Source organism: Pezoporus occidentalis, unplaced genomic scaffold, assembly GCF_034315485.1.
Source record: "Pezoporus occidentalis ecotype Australia unplaced genomic scaffold, CSIRO_AGI_Poc_V1 ctg3, whole genome shotgun sequence".
NCBI lineage: Eukaryota > Metazoa > Chordata > Aves > Psittaciformes > Psittacidae > Pezoporus > Pezoporus occidentalis.
The window spans coordinates 21,787,357-21,805,433 of NW_026914940.1; the positions used below are offsets into that span (position 1 = coordinate 21,787,357).

At 38.4% G+C, this 18,077-nt stretch overlaps 1 protein-coding gene across 2 annotated transcripts in view; it reads right to left on the minus strand.

Moving 5' to 3' along the window:
• The window catches only part of MTDH (metadherin), a 36,928-nt gene extending 18,857 nt beyond the window's left edge, over nucleotides 1-18,071 (minus strand). For both annotated transcript variants that reach the window (XM_062627360.1, XM_062627359.1), the window contains exons 1-7: nucleotides 17,553-18,071; nucleotides 11,678-11,782; nucleotides 7,301-7,382; nucleotides 6,658-6,831; nucleotides 5,466-5,534; nucleotides 2,754-3,005; nucleotides 576-662 (exon numbers count right to left, since the gene is read on the minus strand). In XM_062627360.1, the coding sequence (XP_062483344.1) occupies nucleotides 576-662; nucleotides 2,754-3,005; nucleotides 5,466-5,534; nucleotides 6,658-6,831; nucleotides 7,301-7,382; nucleotides 11,678-11,782; nucleotides 17,553-17,957 (1,174 nt within the window). In that variant the 5' untranslated portion in view covers nucleotides 17,958-18,071. The remainder of the gene's footprint in view (nucleotides 1-575; nucleotides 663-2,753; nucleotides 3,006-5,465; nucleotides 5,535-6,657; nucleotides 6,832-7,300; nucleotides 7,383-11,677; nucleotides 11,783-17,552) is intronic.
• Nucleotides 18,072-18,077: the final 6 nt, after the last annotated feature.

Sequence of the window (18,077 nt, forward strand, 5' to 3'; positions counted from 1 at the left end):
TTGCACTCTGTAGCAATTTCACCCTGCAAATAAGAAAACCCCAGAGCTAAGCTTTCCCACCCGACATACAGAAACTGAAGACTTCAAAGCCTGCCTATGAAACTGAAGCATTACTTTCAAAATAGGTTTCTTGAAGGGGAAAAACCCAACCATAAAATAACAAATCTCCCAGAAGATCAGGGTAAGAGTGTCTTAGAAAGCAATCTTGAGATCTCCAAACTGAGACACAGCAACACTGAGCAATCTCTTATACCCATTATTTAGACTTAACACACGAACAGGAAGGCTAAGTACGAAATATCACCTCCTTATTGATCTACCTATTGATTATTAATTTACAACAGTTACTTTACTGCATAATTTCAACATAACAAAAAAGCTTTCTGGACTTCCACAGAACATGTTTTCCACCTGTTCCCAGCTACCAGTACGATTTTTGAATAACAATGAGAAAGCTGCACATCAGTAACACTTGGCAAATTCTATTTCCACCTGGTGGAGTATAAGAAAGTGCATGTGTGTGGAAATTAAAAAAAAAAAAAAAAATAATCTTTGGAAGGGCATGGCATACATACCAGAAACTCCAGGAGTTAATCCAAAGGAAGAGAAAGAAGTAGAATTCTGTTCAGAGGTATTAATCCTTGCATCCACATTCCAAGCAGCTGTGGGGGAAGGGAAAAAACAAAAACAAAACAAACTTCACACTGCTGGCAATGCTGAAAAAGTTATTTAACTGTGAATAGGGTCAGAACCAAAGTGGACATTCCAGCCATTTTAACATTTCACACAACTGAGGGCATTATTTTGCTTGTTACATCAGATAATCAGTGCTGAGAGAGATGTGACTGTATGAATGCTCAGCTTGAAACAATTTTCAAGCTTTCTAAGATCTTCCCTCTACAGCATTTTGCATACAGAAATTTCTCACAAAGGAAAGGTAAATCGTGTTCTGAGCCCCACACTATAACTATTCTTTCCATTTCTGTAATAATTTAAGTTACTGAAAAGCATATTTATTAACTCTGTAGATGAAACCTAGCTTGAAGCAAACTGGACATATGTTAAAAACCACAACTGAGCTCAGAACAACTTCTGACAAATAGGAGATGCTGCTTAAAAATTAAGATACACCTGCCTGTTAAGTGCAAGGTAAAAAACAAGCAGAAATAATCAGTAGCACTAATGTGTCAAAAGTAACAATGGGTTAGAGTAATAACTTGGATTTATTTAACTGGAGGGGCAGGTGCTCAAAACTGGGCAGACTATTCCAGATGAGGTTGAAGAACTACGACAATCGCTATCCCCAAGCTACTGACTCCTGTTAATACAGCCAAAAATACTGTTGCTGTCCTTTGCTGCCAGGGCCTATGGCTGGTTCATGTCTAGCTTTGTGTCCACCACGACCCCTTATACATCGAGCTGCTCTCCAGACAGTCCTACCCAGGTGCAGCACTTCACATTTGTCCTTGTTGACCCTCCTCAGTTCCTGTTGGCCCATTCCTCCTGGTTTAGATCCCTCTGGATGGCACCCCTGATCTGGACGGTATCAACTGCTCTCCCCTGCACCTCCAATTCTGGTGTAACCTGGGAATCTGATGTGAATGACACTTTGCTGTCTTCTCCAAGTCATTTATAAGGATGGACATAGACAGGACAGCCCTGCATATCCCTGCAATATCCCCCTTGTTATCAGCCTCCAGGTAGAACAGAACTCATCAAAAATTTCCTCTGAGCCAGTTTTTTGGCCATCCTAACTTGGATACAACAATACTGTGAGAGACAGAGTTGAAAGCATTACTGAAGTCATCATACAAGACATCCACTGCTCTCCCCTCACTCGCAAAACTCTCCATTTTACCAGAAGCAAGTCTGCATGGTCAGGCACAATGTATTCTTGGTAACAAAATCAACAACAGGCTTGTCAAAGTCACCAAGAACTACCTTATTAGAATATACAGCAGAATACAGCTAACTGGAATATGAATAAAGCCCTTTCCCTCTACTTGGCAACAGTTCACATCTACTTCCAGCAGTTCAGTCTCTGGAAACCCATTTCAAGATATGCGAGACAAATAAAAGAGGTCTAGATTAAAGCAACACTGCTGACTACAGAGAAACTGTGCTTTCCATAAGACACTAGGATCACTTACACTGAACAGTGGGAGGGACCATACTGCAGCATCTACTACTACGTTCAGGACTGCTGCCCAAAGAAAAACAAAGACTTCTGCTTTCATTATTATTATGGACAGTACAAGTTATGAAGGCAAAAAATTGTACCAGAGAACACTAAAAACAATTTCTAATGAGAAAAACAACGTAACATTAGATATCAGGAGAGCTGAACAATCTGTGACTGGAGCCTAAATAAACACCCACCAGAAACACACACAGTTGATTTGACCATGTTGGATCAACAGAACAGACTTATAACCTGGGTTTTAAGACTTTAATTAAAGAAGAAAGTTACACTTCAAAATTACTTAGTAATCGCTTTCAGAATTTTAGTAAAGGGGTATAAAAAGTCTGATTCCTTCTCAGAAATAATTTTATTTTAGTTATTTTACAGTTATACTGTAAAGATATTAAGCCATTAGAACTAACAGTAAACAAAAAGCTGCTTAGTTCACAAAACCACTCCATGATAATTCTACAATATATAAACATTAAACTATTTTAAGAGATTCACTACTAAAAAAATATACTTATCTAAAAATGTTTAAGTGAAAAACATTTTCTTTGGAATAGCTTACCAATAGGTGTGAACAAAGAACGTTCTTTCCAGGGTCTGCCCACCAGGGTTACACCCCAGTCCTTTCCATTTCCATTAGCATCTCCAGTGTCCTGGCCCCAAGCCAATGTCTCAGGCTTCCTTTTCCCAGCTCCAGTTGAAGAAACAGATGTCCATTTCTCCTCCCCTACACCAATCTGTGAGGAGATTTTTACAGACTTCTCATTCCAGCTTCCTCCATTTACTGTATGGCTTTCACTCAATCCTGGAGAAACTTAAATACAGGCATAATGAAAGCATTATATAAAATAAGAACCGGATGAAGAATGAAAACATGACTTATATGCATATACACCTAAAAATTAAAAAAGAAAAAGGTACAAATGAACAGCAGCTTTACTACACCAGTGTGATACAGAAGAGCTGCTGCTCTATCTCAGCTGATTTTCCAGTTCAGATGACATGCACCATCTGTCTACTAACTTGAAGGGTGGGGAAAAAACAGCACTAAACTGCATTCTCCTTCCTGCATCCCTTTTTTTATATGGCTGATATCTTGGTGAACCAGTGCCTCTACATTAGAAAAAAAAAGGGGTGGGGGTGCTTCCAACACTGACAGGTAATTTATCTCAGAGCATGGCAATGATTTGTGAATACCCCCATGCAGTAAATTGAAAGTAATTTCTATTCCGTAACTGCATACTTCCTGTTCTCTAAGCAGGAAGTAGAAGAAATGAGCAAGGATTAGAAAATGCTTTCTAAATGCTACACAGGATTTACAAAGAGCACAGCTACCATACTGACCATAGCATCCAACAAGATTAGAGTTTACAAAATCATGGTAACACTCAAAATAATTTATAAGCAATATATTTGACATTACACTAAGGTAGAAGACCACAAGAATTTACTAGCCATGACAAGTTTAAAGTATACTTTGAGAGAAGTCAGAAGATCATTATAAAACTTTTTTTAATATTATATATCCTAATGGTCGCGTGGTGCACCCAGCCTGACCTCCTACATATCCCAAAGCTTTCTCAAAGGGCTTTGTATATCATCAAATCCTCTCTATTTTTATAGATGCAGTGTAAACAATAGAAAAAGTGATGATTTACAGATAATTAAGAATATCTGCATATTGCAAGGGTCACACTTAAATAGTCAGCCAAAACGTATCATATGCCAACAAAAATTACATACCACGTATTTTTTCCTCAAATGAACTCATAGCTCAGGCAGCATGAACATGCCACACTGACAGCAGCCTCACTGGCAAGGAATTAATTGCTGAGGTGAAATATCCCTAGATTTTCTCAAAACAAATCACTTCCAAATACAGGCATCTATAAGGTCAGCACTGCTGCAGCTAAAAGCACTGCCCTTTCTCTACAGCACTAACATTGTGTCAATAAACATCCTCTAAGGACAATATGATGTCTCAGCGGATGGCAACAATAAAAATAGCAAAAAGAGTCAGAAACCAAACCATGGCTGGTAGAAAAATACCTTTTTGCATTTTTGCAAAAAGACAGCAGAAATCTTGAAGCTTGATCATCCTATGTTTATCATACTACTCTCCCGTCACGTACATTTACCTTCTATGCAATCAGCAAGTTTTCACAGAATCACAGAAAACTTGAGATTGGAAGAGATGTCCAGAAGTCACCTAGTTCCACCTTCTGCTCAAAGCATAGCTGGCTGCAAAATCCTACTGACATTATTGAAGCTCTGGAAATCATAAAGGCTGATAATTCAAAGCATCTCTGGGCAATCTTATGTAGAATTTTTTTTCCTCACGGCTAGCCACAATTTCCTGTACTGAAACTTCATTATTGCCTCCTACCCTCTCATTATGCATGTCTGAAGAATACAGGTTCCTCCTTCTGTACTATGGTCCAGGAAGTTTGCACGTAAAGTAGAAGCTCTGAAAAACTAGCAAAAAGCAATTCACTTTCTGGATCTGGGTTCTTTCAATAACTCATTTATTGACTTAATTATACTAACTACTTTTCCTTACAGCATCACCATTAATGTTGTCTATGAGTAAGAAGCAACCATCTTGATTTATTAACTACGCTAATTAACTTCAAGTATTACTACAGCAATATCTTTTATTAGAGAACAGCCAAGATTCACCAGTTGATCACAATCTAAAAATAGCCAAATATTTTCACATGTGTGTATGATATATAATATATAATGTCATATGTATTTATCAACATACATTTAAGTACTTTCAAAATGAATATATTTAGTGTGCCTTTCAAAAGGAGCACGCAAAGAACTGAGTTACCCATGTATACAATCTGAAGCAAGCACAAGGTCTGCAATACTCAGGACTGGTATTTTTGAGCTCTTTGCAGTTATCAATATTTGAAGCTTTAATTTGAGCAAATAATTCATTAACACAAAAAAATCTGAAAAGCTAGTATAAAGAATTTAAGCAGAGCTTGAGAATAAGCTTTGCTGTTCCGCAGGTAACCATTTGTATAATAAATGATTTGTCTTAAAATTCTAGATACTGAATCCTTTTCCTACACATAACAGACTGTTCAATCTGTTAAGAAATAACCACAACTTAGAAGTATAACATCTGAATAACCAAAAAAGCCAGCTGCATAATAAAGTTCCAGATCAGCAACTGCGCAAAACCCTGCACTAACAATTTGTGTTTCACTTCTGTAAAGCACTTTTCCAGTTATTATGGATGCCTAATAATGAAAGCCTTTACCTTGTGGAATTGATGACTCCCCCTTTGTAGGTTTAGAACTGCTAACTTGCGCATTCAGAAGTGCATCACCTGATTAAGAGAAGTAAACAGAATGGTTTTATTCCCCCTCCCAAATGTCAACACCTGCAAAAATCTTCTAAAAAGAACATAATTACTGATACTTTAAGAAAAACCCCAAACAAGCCCAAACTATGCATACATCAAAGTAAATTAAGACATTTCCAGAAAACTCAGTGATAAAAATAAATTATCCAATTTTTATTATTTGTACACAGAATGAACTCAAAAAAGATTTAGGCCCTATAAACCAAGTAACCACAGATTTCAAACAACTCTAGCTAGTTTCCCAAGAATGAAGAGCACAAATGTAAAACAGAGGTTGTCATTTTCAAGCAAAGGGCAGCTCTACATATTTCAGAAATATATAGCTATTTCTAATTTCTACTGTACCATGAAAACACTAGAAACAACTGAATGCCGTTAGAAAGCTACACTGTTTTCAGATTCTTTTAGCTTCTTAAACCATTTCTCAGTAGCAGCCAAATATGAATTCCTATGCCTACACACAGTTTAAATGAGCCCATGCAGTTTTTTTTTCTGAAATAGTAGCAACCACAGAGCCTAAAGCCAACATTTCCTCATTGAATCCTTGGCTGTAGTAATTGATCTACCAATTCTCAGCCAGATGGACTCCACCAGTATGAACAGGTTTTGTATAGGTACTACTAAATCTATGTTGGAAAAAAATTGTCTACATGTTAAGCAGTAAATGAACTCTAAGGAGAACTCATGGGCATAACCTTCCCACAAGGAAGCATCTGAAACTTTTAGCTGGCTGCCTGCAGTCAGGCTGAGGGTGCCTTTGAAGTTTCCAGAAACATAAAGGGCAGAGTCAGCAGAACAGAAGGGAAGGAATGGGGACATTGGGCCCATGCAGCTGTGCAGCTACTGACAGAGGATGAGTGTGGAGGCCAGTGTCTCAGCCACTTGCTCCAGAATATTCTTTCCTGAGACTCAAAAAAAAAGGGGGAGTTTTGCACAATGAAAAGCAGCTTTATACAGCTTGAAATAATTGCCTCAACAGCTACACCTCTAAATATACTTAATCACACATCCAAAGAGAGTCACTATTTAAGCATTCAAGTAAAGTTATTTTTCTAGAACACATTCACAGACCTATGGACCACCATACCTTTATTTTTTCTGAGACCAACCGGAAGTGATGCTGTAGGCATCAGCTGTTCAATGGATACAGTATTTTCCACCCCTTGGAGATTTGATTCTGCTGAGGCACCGTCGGTCAGCACCTTGTCTCGCTTACGCTGCTGTCGTTTCTCTCTGTTACTGATTTTTGTTTCCCAGGCTCCTAAAACATTCCCCAAATGAAAACATCACTAAATATGTCAGAGAGTAAAAAAGAAAGAATTTTAGCTTGTTTCATATCAAGCTTAAGTCTGAATATAGGTTGAGTTTAAAAACCACAGATGTGGCAGTCAGCTTCAATATTAGCTTGAAAACATGAACAACTGGCCAAAAGCAAGTTTTTCTGGGTGCAGTATGGTAATACTTCGCTTCACAGAGCAAAACATGAACAAGGGCCCTGCTATTCACAGTTTTTCCTCAGGTTTTGTAAGTTAAACTTAAAAAAAAAAAAAAAAGAAAAATCAACTGAAGCTATTAAATACTGCTGTTTGAAAGGTCATATTTCCAGATATAATATACAACTATGATATTATGATAAAACTGTTTCTTTATATAGCACAAGCAAGTAAATCTTATTTAGCAATTAACCCAAAAGATGTCTAATTGCATTTTTGTGCGTTTGTTTTCAGTACCTTCATCAACTTCCTTTCCATCTAGACGTGACATATCCTGAACCGTTTTAGCATCTCCCTTTGATTTCTTTTTTTTCTTTGACTAGAATAAAAATAAAACATTATCTTAATAATTACCTAGTGATCACTTATCACAGTGATTTAGAATTCCTTCTTTCCCCTAATCCCCCCCAAAAAACAGAGGAGTAAACTTGAAACAGATTTTCCTGAACAACTCTCTATACAGACAGCCCCTTGAAAGGAGTACTAAACAATACTAACTGCTAAACATAATACCACTGAATCAACATGAAAGACTTGTGCAGTGCAAAAATGGCAGGCGGGTGGAACAATTACTTATGCTACAGATCATAAAGCCTGGTGGAAGAAGTTACGCTGAGGGAATCGCAGTCACAGAGGAAAATGGACTCTTTGGCACGCAGATCCCACCCTGGCAAAATTTGTTTTGTGCAGAAGCAAGTATAAAATTATACATGAAGAAATAAATAATGTCAGTGACTCATTTAAAAAACAGTGGGTAAGAGAATTCCAGCTTGGAAAATGACTTCTAAACAGGAACAATGATTAGGGTCCATGCAATAGATACACAGGATTTTTTTCCAAGGTTTTGCCAGTTATGGCTTTTTGGCTATACAAGCAGAGATACATAAAGAGGAACAGAGATGACTACTTCTGCAAACAGTTAGCAATATAAAGTGTTATAAAGATAACACTGAGAAAAAAAAAGATGAAAAATGACCAAAGATACTGGGAGAGAGTATATTACAGAAAACCTTGGAGTTTAATCTTTTGATAAGCTAAGTGATAGCAAATTGACCTGACTACCAAAGAACTAGACTCAACAGCTTTTCACTATTGTATAAAGATGTAAGAACCATCAGATAAACCTGAATGAAAAAAAAAACCCAGGCTTTTAAAAGGAAGATGGTTATCCGTTCAAACGTTATAAGGGGAACTATTCACTGATTCACTGTATCTGGAATATTCGAATAAGGATATTCTAAGGATGGCTGGATGTCTTTCTGGAATCCACGCTTTTGTCAGAGTAAGATTAGTAATTGTCAGCTTTACACCTGAGTTCAAACTGTATGATATTCTAGTCTTACATGTCCAAGAAGAGTGTAACAACCTTTCTAGAATTCAGAACTGGTAAAAGCTAAATTATTACTCCAGCTGCAGCTGGTAATGAACGGGCCCACAATTGCATGGAGTTCATATGCCTCTTGAGTTAGCATGCCCCGAAAGTATCATGTAGCTTCAATGTAAGTACTGAAAGCAGTATAGCTTGATAGTGCAGCACCACAGATAATTTCACTGCTTATATGCAATCCTGTGCCAACACACCTACAACAGTTAGGGAACTGACTTAATTCATGGTTTACTAAGAGACCCACAATACAGATGCACACAAACTGAATTATCTTATTTGCTCAGTAGGGTACCTTTACCAACATACCAGCAACCTAACTTCCGAGAAAGCAGAAAGTCCTCAAAAGAGGAGGGACATTTTCAAAAGCACTCTGATAAAAATTAGTTCTAAGAATATGAACAAGCCACACTATTTGCCAGAACACGTTATAAGGAAAGAATTAAAAGAGGAAACAAAAAACAACATGAAAAACAGTTACAAATTGCTTCTCAGAGCTCAAGCAGAGGAAAGATTACCAGGTTTGTACCTACGTCTCCCATTTTCAGCTACACTGAGAACAGAAACTGACCTCTTGGAATCTCCCACCCACAAAGCTGTAAACTACCCAACTGTCCTCTGGCACCAAGAGAACACCTGAAATTACTTCAGAAGTCTCTCAGGTAGCAGTTTAAGATGACTGTTCCTCCAAGTTATGCCTCCAGTTTCTTAAACAATTAAAGTAGCTCCTACAGAGGTATTGACATTAAATTGTACGCTTCTCACAAAACACGGAAGCTTAACAGTTTTAAAAGCAAGTTTTATTAACAAACACTTTTAAAAAGATAAGGAATTCAAATCTTGAAAATACATTTACTTTTCCTAACCTGAGTTACTAGAACCTTATCTGAAAAAAACCACAGAACCCTAATTAGTTATCCAATTTATTTCCACCTACCAAACTTAGTGTTGTTAACAGTCACTATCTGTAAAAACTGACAAAACCAGCAAGAGATGTTAAAGGTTACTGATCAAGATATCAGTGATTCTGCAGAAGCATACTCAGTGTCACCTTCTGCAACACAGAAAGCTGCCAGTGTTGGCTCTGCCACCAGCCAAAGAGCACATGAGGAACTCCGAAATCGTTAAGATGCATTGTCCTCTATGCAAAAACAATGGGAAAAAAAACACCTTTCTTCCTCATCCCTAATGGTCTGTTTTATTTCTAGTATTCAAGCAATTGTGTGTTTGCAAATGGAACGGGCAATAGTTTTAACATCCCAAATCTCATGCAGAATCAATTATTAGATACAGTCCTTTGCACTAAAAGAAAAAAAAAAAAACAAACAAAAAACCCAACCAAAAAACCCTAAGTTGTGTGAGTCACTAAAATGGAAAGAAGGAAAGAGACTATTCAGTGTCAAGAGAATCATAAGCCCACAGTCACAACCCACGTATTACCCAAAATTTCCCACCCCCCCCAAACTGAAACAAGAAGACACAAATTACTGAAAAACATGCATGAAATCCATACCCCTGAAGCAGCTAAGAAATAGGGAAACACAAAGGGGGGTGCGATTTTCATTAAAAGCATATATTCAAGCACAAAAAAAAAAACAACAACATACTCTTCAGGTTATAGATTATATATAGCCACAGATCTACGCACATGCACATACTAATTAAACTCCACATTGACTTATAGCACCCATTCCAAGCTCTTTGTCCCACAAAGACACACAGAACCCCTTATAATCTTCTTAGTAGGTTTATAATGTTACAAATGCAATGGATGCCCTGAGAGGCTTAACCAAATAACTGAATGGCTGTGAAGTTACCTGTTTAAAGAAAGTTCTTGGGCATGCTTTTAATTGGAGGGTAACAATCATGCTTGCCCAGGGTTCCCAAAGTGATACAAACCCTTTAATTAGTTAAAGAAGCTGCCTATCCATATAGTGATATTGATTTCCTGGAGCTGCAGCTTCAACTCAGTATTTTTAAACTCAGGTCACTATGTTTGCAATTTTAAAGTAAAACTCAAGTTTAGTATTTAAACACCATACCTATTTGGAAACCTGCTTGAGATAAAGTCAAAGTTGAAAGGAAAAATATACTTAATCCGTCAAGATCAAATTTCATTATGTTCTTGAAAAACAAAACCCAAAAGCAAAACAAACCACAAAATCCATCTGATGTGTGACACATGGAGGAGAGAAAGAAATGTGCAGCATGAAATTTTAAGGCAAACCCATTTCACAGAAAAGTCTATTTGCCAGTGCTAAAAATGTTTAGAGCCCTATAGCCAAGTAACAGGATACAGTCTTTTAGCCAACATACTATCTCCAGAAGAAGTTATTATAGAATAGTCAACTCAAAGCTCGAATAACCTAAAAAATTACATCATGCAACTACTGTTTTCTGGCTGTTTATGCATAATCATTTATTTTTCCAATACTCCTCAGTACAGTTAGAACAAACCCATTTTGTTCAAGAAAATAAATCAGAAATCTGTGACAGCAGGAACATTTCATTCACAACGTTAGCAAAAGGACAAAACCAGAAATTATTGTCAAAGGCCTATCATAAATATATTCATGTTGCCTACAAATGATAGCATTTATGATAAGGCCAGGAGATACAACTCCTCACAGTGAAAAAAAAACCCAAACCACTGCCATTAGTATGGTTACCTCTTAAAGCTACAGACCAAGCTTTTAAAAAAGGTTCTTCATGTAGCTATTCAATTTGCCTAACAAAAAGCTCACACCAGACTTCAAAGCCTGTATTTGTCATCAGAAATTAAGAACTCTAATCACTAATGGATACATCTCACAAAAGAAATAAGCAGACACATGGTCTTAATCCTTTGAGTAGCAGTCCCCAATTGTTAGACTACAAGCCACTTAACAATACTAGCATTACATTGCACCTCCAGAGAAGCCCACAAGATGAAATACAAACTTTATTTCTGCAGGCTTAACATCTTCACAAGGTGAACAGGGGTATCAGTATTTAGTGGGGGGGGTGGGAAGGTGGGTTTGCTTCATGCAAACATTCCATGATAAGGCATGACGTAAAGAAAATACTACTTTAGCTCTTTCCAGCACTAAATCAGATTAGTACTCTTCACAGTAAGAGCTATGCCTCTTCACTCATGTCAGTAACAAGATTTCAAACCACAAACAGAATTATTAGCTATTGAAATAACATGCACTAAACTTTGACATTGTCATTTCATATCCATAACTGACCTTTTCATTCTTCTTTTCTGTGTCCACAGGCTGCTTTATATTTTCCTTACGGACAGCATGTATTACTTCATCCTCAGATACATCAAGGAAAGACCGTCCATTAGGCTGTGTAAACAGTAAGTGTGAATAATAATGAATCTGGAGAAAGCAGACTCTCACTGAAGTGCAACTATCTGATGACTGAAAAATGCTTACAAGTTTAATGAGTAAAGCAGACAGAATCACAGATTGATGCTCAAAATATCTACTACATTTCTGTATTTACCAAACACAGAAATGAGAAACAAAAGAAAACAGGTCTCCCCATTTCACCTCAACACTGTTCAACACAGGAATTGCTTCTCAAAAGGTAAATTTCTGGAGTTACCAGCTTTCAGAACAGCTACAAAGGACTGCAACGGTTCTGAAAACCGATTCAGAATAGCTACAGTGGCATGGGCCATAAATTATCTAATTAAATGAACACATTTACCACACTGCAGCAGTTCAGCAATGGGCTGAATTCTTAAATTCAATTTCTACCTATGCATATCCCTCAGAGCTCATTACCTTCACAAGTTAAACTTCATAGTAGAACTTCATAGTAATCAAACACGAAGCATGACTAAGCATGACATCCCATTGTTCTTTTCAGACAGAGTTGATTATAGGTATTACATTAGTCTACCATTTCCCCCTCACATAATAAAGGAAAGAAAATTAACATGTATTAATTAACATACAAAGTTAAAACTCTGGGCAGTTATTAAATTAGTCTTTAGTAACAAAGGCATACACCCTAACCCACATATTCCCTATGCAAAAATATTAATAATATTTTAAGTAAAGTTTATTGTTAACAAAAAGCTATGACTGAATCCCATTCATGATGATTCAGATAATATTGAAAATTAAGACATTAAGCATACATAACTACTTCATAGTTACTTTAATTTCTGCAGTTCCTTTTAAAATAAAGCCTAAACTGTCTTTAGTTACGCTTCTTATTAAAAACCTCAAAGTTATTTTAACTCTGCATCACACGAACCTGATTGCCTTTAAGTAAAACAAAGGCCATGTACAAATTTGTGTGACTTACTCCTCCAAATACCAGATCCGATCCTCAATTTAACCAGTACAGGTTTTTTAAGTTTTCCCATGTTATATTATGCTTGACTTGGCACGACTTCACCACTGCGTAGCATAGTATTGCTTACTGAAGTTAGACAGCATGCCAACTTCTTATTTTCTAACTATTAATAGAAATTGAAAGATCAGGTCACCTAAACCTTCTTCTTCTGCAACAACCAGTTTAAACTAGACTTTTTCGTATCTAAGATGCAGCACGTTTCCATGAGCGCTCTGAAATGAGGCGCATCTTACAGATCTGGGTCCCAAAACTCCAAAAGCGCCCCTCAAAGAAAGCTCACAGTAGTTGATTCCACAGCAATACTGAAGACCTGATAATTCAATCTTGAAAAAAATGCATTGACAAAAATCAGTCTGGAACCCGTCTATTTTCTCCAGATTCTGCACAGCAATTTTATTAGTAGCATGGTGTCTTTCAATTCACATTGGTACCTGTGACATTTAAGATCTTAAGCTGGAGATAGACTATTTCTAAGTTATTTATCCATAGAATTAGATAACAGATTGCTGCATCCAATATTGGACTTGTGTAAAAAATCTTTATAGCCAACTAACCTTTTTAATTCTGTACCTTGTTTTGTTCTTACATACATATATTAAATCGAAAACTACTTTTTTAATTACTCTCGTAAATTCAACAGATAAAAGTTTTAATCTTTAATTTAAAAATGAATCAAAACAAAAAATAACCCTCAGCTCTCTCTCTGAAGCAATAAATTAATTCATGTCCATTAAGAACCCTCCGGAAAAATTCATCCACATGACTCTTTTAAAATGCTGTCTGATCATCTGATCATGTAAACAACCATTAGAAATAGGTTTAAAAACTTGAACTTTGAGACATCTCTCCCCAAATGTATCCCTGAATTGTAGCAGTCTCCTTTTCAGTGGAAGCTTTCGACATCCATTTTCTGCCCACAGATGAATCACAGAATTTTAACAAAAATTCATATGACCATTTTTGGTTATACAAATTATAGTAACAGAGGCAGGAAAGAAAAAAAGCTTCCTATAGTATTCAGAAACATTTCTTCTAAAAAACAACTACAGCCAAAAAGACTAAGTTTAAAACTTGATAGTAATATCTTAAACATCCACTGGCAATATGAATTCATTCAAATTGTGCAACCTATTATTTGTCATTTTAATTTCCTCAACCCAAAAGCTACAGGGAAGGTGCAACAAGGCAGAAATAGTGCTGTTAATAACACTAACTGATTTTTGAACACATTTCTTGTCTGCTGATCTTAAAATACCAGTATTTAAATAAAACATTTTCACACACATTCACTTGAAGGCATTAAGATAATCCAGAAGTAAAATAAGTTTTGCTTAGACTGTTAAAACAAAAACCGCTGTTCTTTAAATATGGTACAGTGCAACAGATACCTCAGTTTCACAACTTCAAATGGCAGTAATGAAATTGCTAGCGTTTGAGTCTTACAAGGCTGTATTAACTAAAGTCCTTAGTTAAACATTATAAAGATATGCTTACTCAGAACATCTTTGGCAAATGAAAGAATCTGTTTACCAGTACTATTTTCTGTAAGCTTCTCTGAAGAAACTTTTCTCTGAGCAGTGAAGAATGCTACAGCCCTACTTCTCCTGCAATTTGACAATTAACATATACGTAAACCCAACACGTGAGTATCAGCTGGAAGTATGAAAGAGTCTTTATGGGGTCTATTTTGAAGTGCAATAAGCATAAACCAGTCATAGTCTGAAAAGTGCTACTTGGTCTGCTTGGAAGAAAACTCTCAAATGAATGAAAATGCTTTTACTAAAAAGTGTAGCCTCTGCTGTCCAGGTGTGCTCCAAACCATAGCAAGAACATAGTCAATTTGGTATTTTCTGGATCCATAAACAGATGGCATGAGTGGCTTTCTAAAGCATTAGTACAGTATGCAAAACAGGCACTCTCAAATTTCTGTGGTGTTTTGCAGATTGAATACAATGCACATAAAACCAGTCTCACGTTTATCTACTGAAGGTTTGAGAAGCACAGCAATTATTCAGAATGGAGAGGAATTAAAATTAAAGCTAAAGTAAACTTTTGAAAGAAAAAGAAGTCTAAATGAATGCTAAACCATTTCATTATTTTCCCCACCTTCCTCAGCAAATAAACACAGAATCTCATAGTTGCTACTGTACCCATCCAATGCAATGCTATTCAACTAAACTTATTTTACTAAAAATATTAGGTGAGTTGCACCCTACCTATACAGAAACTGAATAAAGCCACATGCAAAACAAAGCAGTAATACCCTTCCTCAGAAAGGGTACGATGAAGAATACTTCTGGTCCTGACTGATGAGTTACGCATTACCTGCCATACGATGAGCTCAGTAATTCTGTATTAAAGTAACCCTACAGCTTTTAATTAGACATCTGTAGCATGCTCTTTAATGCTACAGGCCAGTTGCTCTAAGCTTTCTGAAGTGCCCACAATGGAAATTTAGACCCTGGCACATCAAACCTTGTAGTAAATCTACTGATAACAGGCTTACTCTTCTCCCTTCACAGAACCTCAGTAAGTGCACAGAAACACAAGATAAAAATGACTAGCAGCAATCGGTATGAATTTTTGCTGCATCTTCAGACTTCCAATATTATTTTGAGAATTTATTATGTGAAGGTTGGGAAACATGCTAATATAGGTCTCTGTGAACTTCTTTTGGAAAATGAGCATAAGGCAAGTCTATTAAATTTTGCCACCCATATAAACTTATTTGCACCACAGTTAATGATTTCAGTTGGTACCTTTTTTTTTTGTTTACAGGTTGTTTTTTTTTAACACAGAAATAATGAACAGAGTACTACAAAACCAGCTATAAACATATTAACAACACAGACAGCTGAAAAACTATTTTACTCTTTATGGAAAGATTTGCTCTTACATAGACTTACTTACCTTTATTCTTGAACAAACCAAGCTTGAAAGTGCATGAGCATCCATATTCACCAAAATGTCAGTTAATTAAGTTCTATATAAAATTAATACAAAGTTTGCTTTTATGAAGCCCTGCACTACAGAGCATTGTCAAGTTTGTGTATCTACGTCTTTATCTTCTGTTGAGGCAGGTTTTTTTTAACATCTTCAATGATGACTTGCAAGAGCTCATGCTTTGTTTTCATAATGGAGTTTAAAGAAAATAAAACAAGGAAAATTAAACTGTTTCTAGGATTAGTCTTCATTTTCAAGAAGGCATAATAGATCTACTAAATCTTGAAGAATTTGCTGGTCAAGGTGGCCAAAAAAATTGCATCTTCAACATGCCTTCTCCAAAATGGAGACCTAGCTACACTGCAAAGATTCTGACTCACAATGCTTCCTCTTCTTGGTACTCTGCATTCAGGCTCTTGCAACTTCCAGAATAAACTTCAGTAGTTCACTGCTCAAAGACAGACTGGTGCTGTACACAGGCATTTTCTCTTCTTGTAAGATACTCTAGCCTTAAATTCTCACTAAAAAACATACCCTAACTTCTCAAGTCTTAACACTGACAAACTCAAATGAAGGTACAAACCCATTTTCTCTGCCTTTTCTGGTCATTAGGGAAACAATTCATGTTTTATAGAGCAAGATATAATTAAAAGATGCAGTTGTAACAGGCAGGAGACATCTGCTGCACTTTCATTCCTATAATCCATTTGGACATAAATAGGATTACAAACATACTAACAATACAAAAGCTATAGAAGCAATCCTTTTGAGCCCCCAGACTATAATACAGTAAGGCAGTTCATAAATTTTTACATTTTACTAATTTTCTCATGAAGTGTATGCATACTGTCAAAGAAGAAAAGTTCCCACACAACGTGCCAAGGATTGAGAAAAAAGGTCAGGAATGATCTGTTTCTGCAGGGCTGCTAAGACACAGATTTCCTTATTAAAAGAGATGATCCTTACTGAACAACTAAATCAGACATATTCTTACTGAGGCAAGCTCACAAGATTGACATTAACATGTTCCACCAAGAAGACACAGTGAAAAGCCTTACTCAAGTTTGAATCATCACAGCATTTATGGAGCTTTACAATGATGCTTCCAATAGCCTACACCTGCCTGGACTGCAACTCCTGGCTTGAAATTCTAAGCCATGCTAAGGTCTCCACTACTTGTTCCTAACCCTGAAAGCATTCGATGAAAAATAATAATAAAAAAATTATGATTTTCGTGTAATTAGTCTTTCCATTAACAAGCCTCTAAGAAGAGACGAGCTTTTTTCTCATCACCCTGGACTCTTAACGTATAATTTCTGCATGTGCGCGCTGCTCCTCCAGGTTTCAAAGCAACAAAGCAACCCAGACGACACATGACAGCTCCAGAGCAGTCAGGACCCCCCCATCGCCTCCAAGGGCAAAGAGCACCCAGGTGAGCAGCACAGAGGTTCAGGGGGAGGAGCTCTATAGCCTCCAGACTCTGCGGCCAGGCCTCCAGCTCTTCTCACCGGTGCCTATTGCCCGGCAGGAGTTTCACCGAGCAGGGGCCACAGGGACAAGGCCTGGGGAGAAGCACACCCGGCGCTCGGCGTCGCTCGCCAAACGCGACTTCCCCCTCGCCTTCCCGCAAGGGACCCACCGAGATCGGCCGGTGCCACTACAATCGCCGCCGCCGCCGTCCCCATCCTGTCGCTGTCAATGAACCTTTCATGCCCCTTCCCTCCGGGCGCCCGGACCCGGCCGCCTCCCGCACTCCACCGCGTCCTTCCGCCGGAGCGGCGCGGCCCCCTCAGCCCCCCTCACCCGCGCCGTTTTCTCCGACAGCTTCTTCTTGTTTCGCTTCCTCTGCTCGTCGCCTTTCAGGTGTAGCTGCCCGGAGCTCGGCCCCACCGCCTTGCCCTGGCCTCCGCCGGCTGTCAGGCCCGCGCCGGCCGCCTCATTACTCCTCCTCTCCACCGCGCTCCGCGCTGGCTTCCTACGGAGGCCGCCACCGCAGGCCACAGCCAAGAGCAGCCCCAGCAGTCCCAGCCCCAGCGCAGCCGGTACCACCAGGGCGAGCCAGGTGGGCAGGCTCTGCGGGTCGAGGCCCAGCTCGAGGCCCAGCTCAGCACGCAGCAGGCCCAGGCCGCCAGACAGGACGTCCCGCACCCGTGCAGCCGCCTCCTCGGCCTGCTGGGCCACCGCCTCTTGCCAGCTCCCCGCAGCCATCGCGGTCCCCTGCCCCGCAGAGGCTCAAACCGGGCGGGGCGGCGAAGGAGCGCTCAGGCTGAGCGCATCGCAGCCTCAGGAGAGTCGCGCTCGCCCGCCCGAACCGGAGCCGCCGGGGGC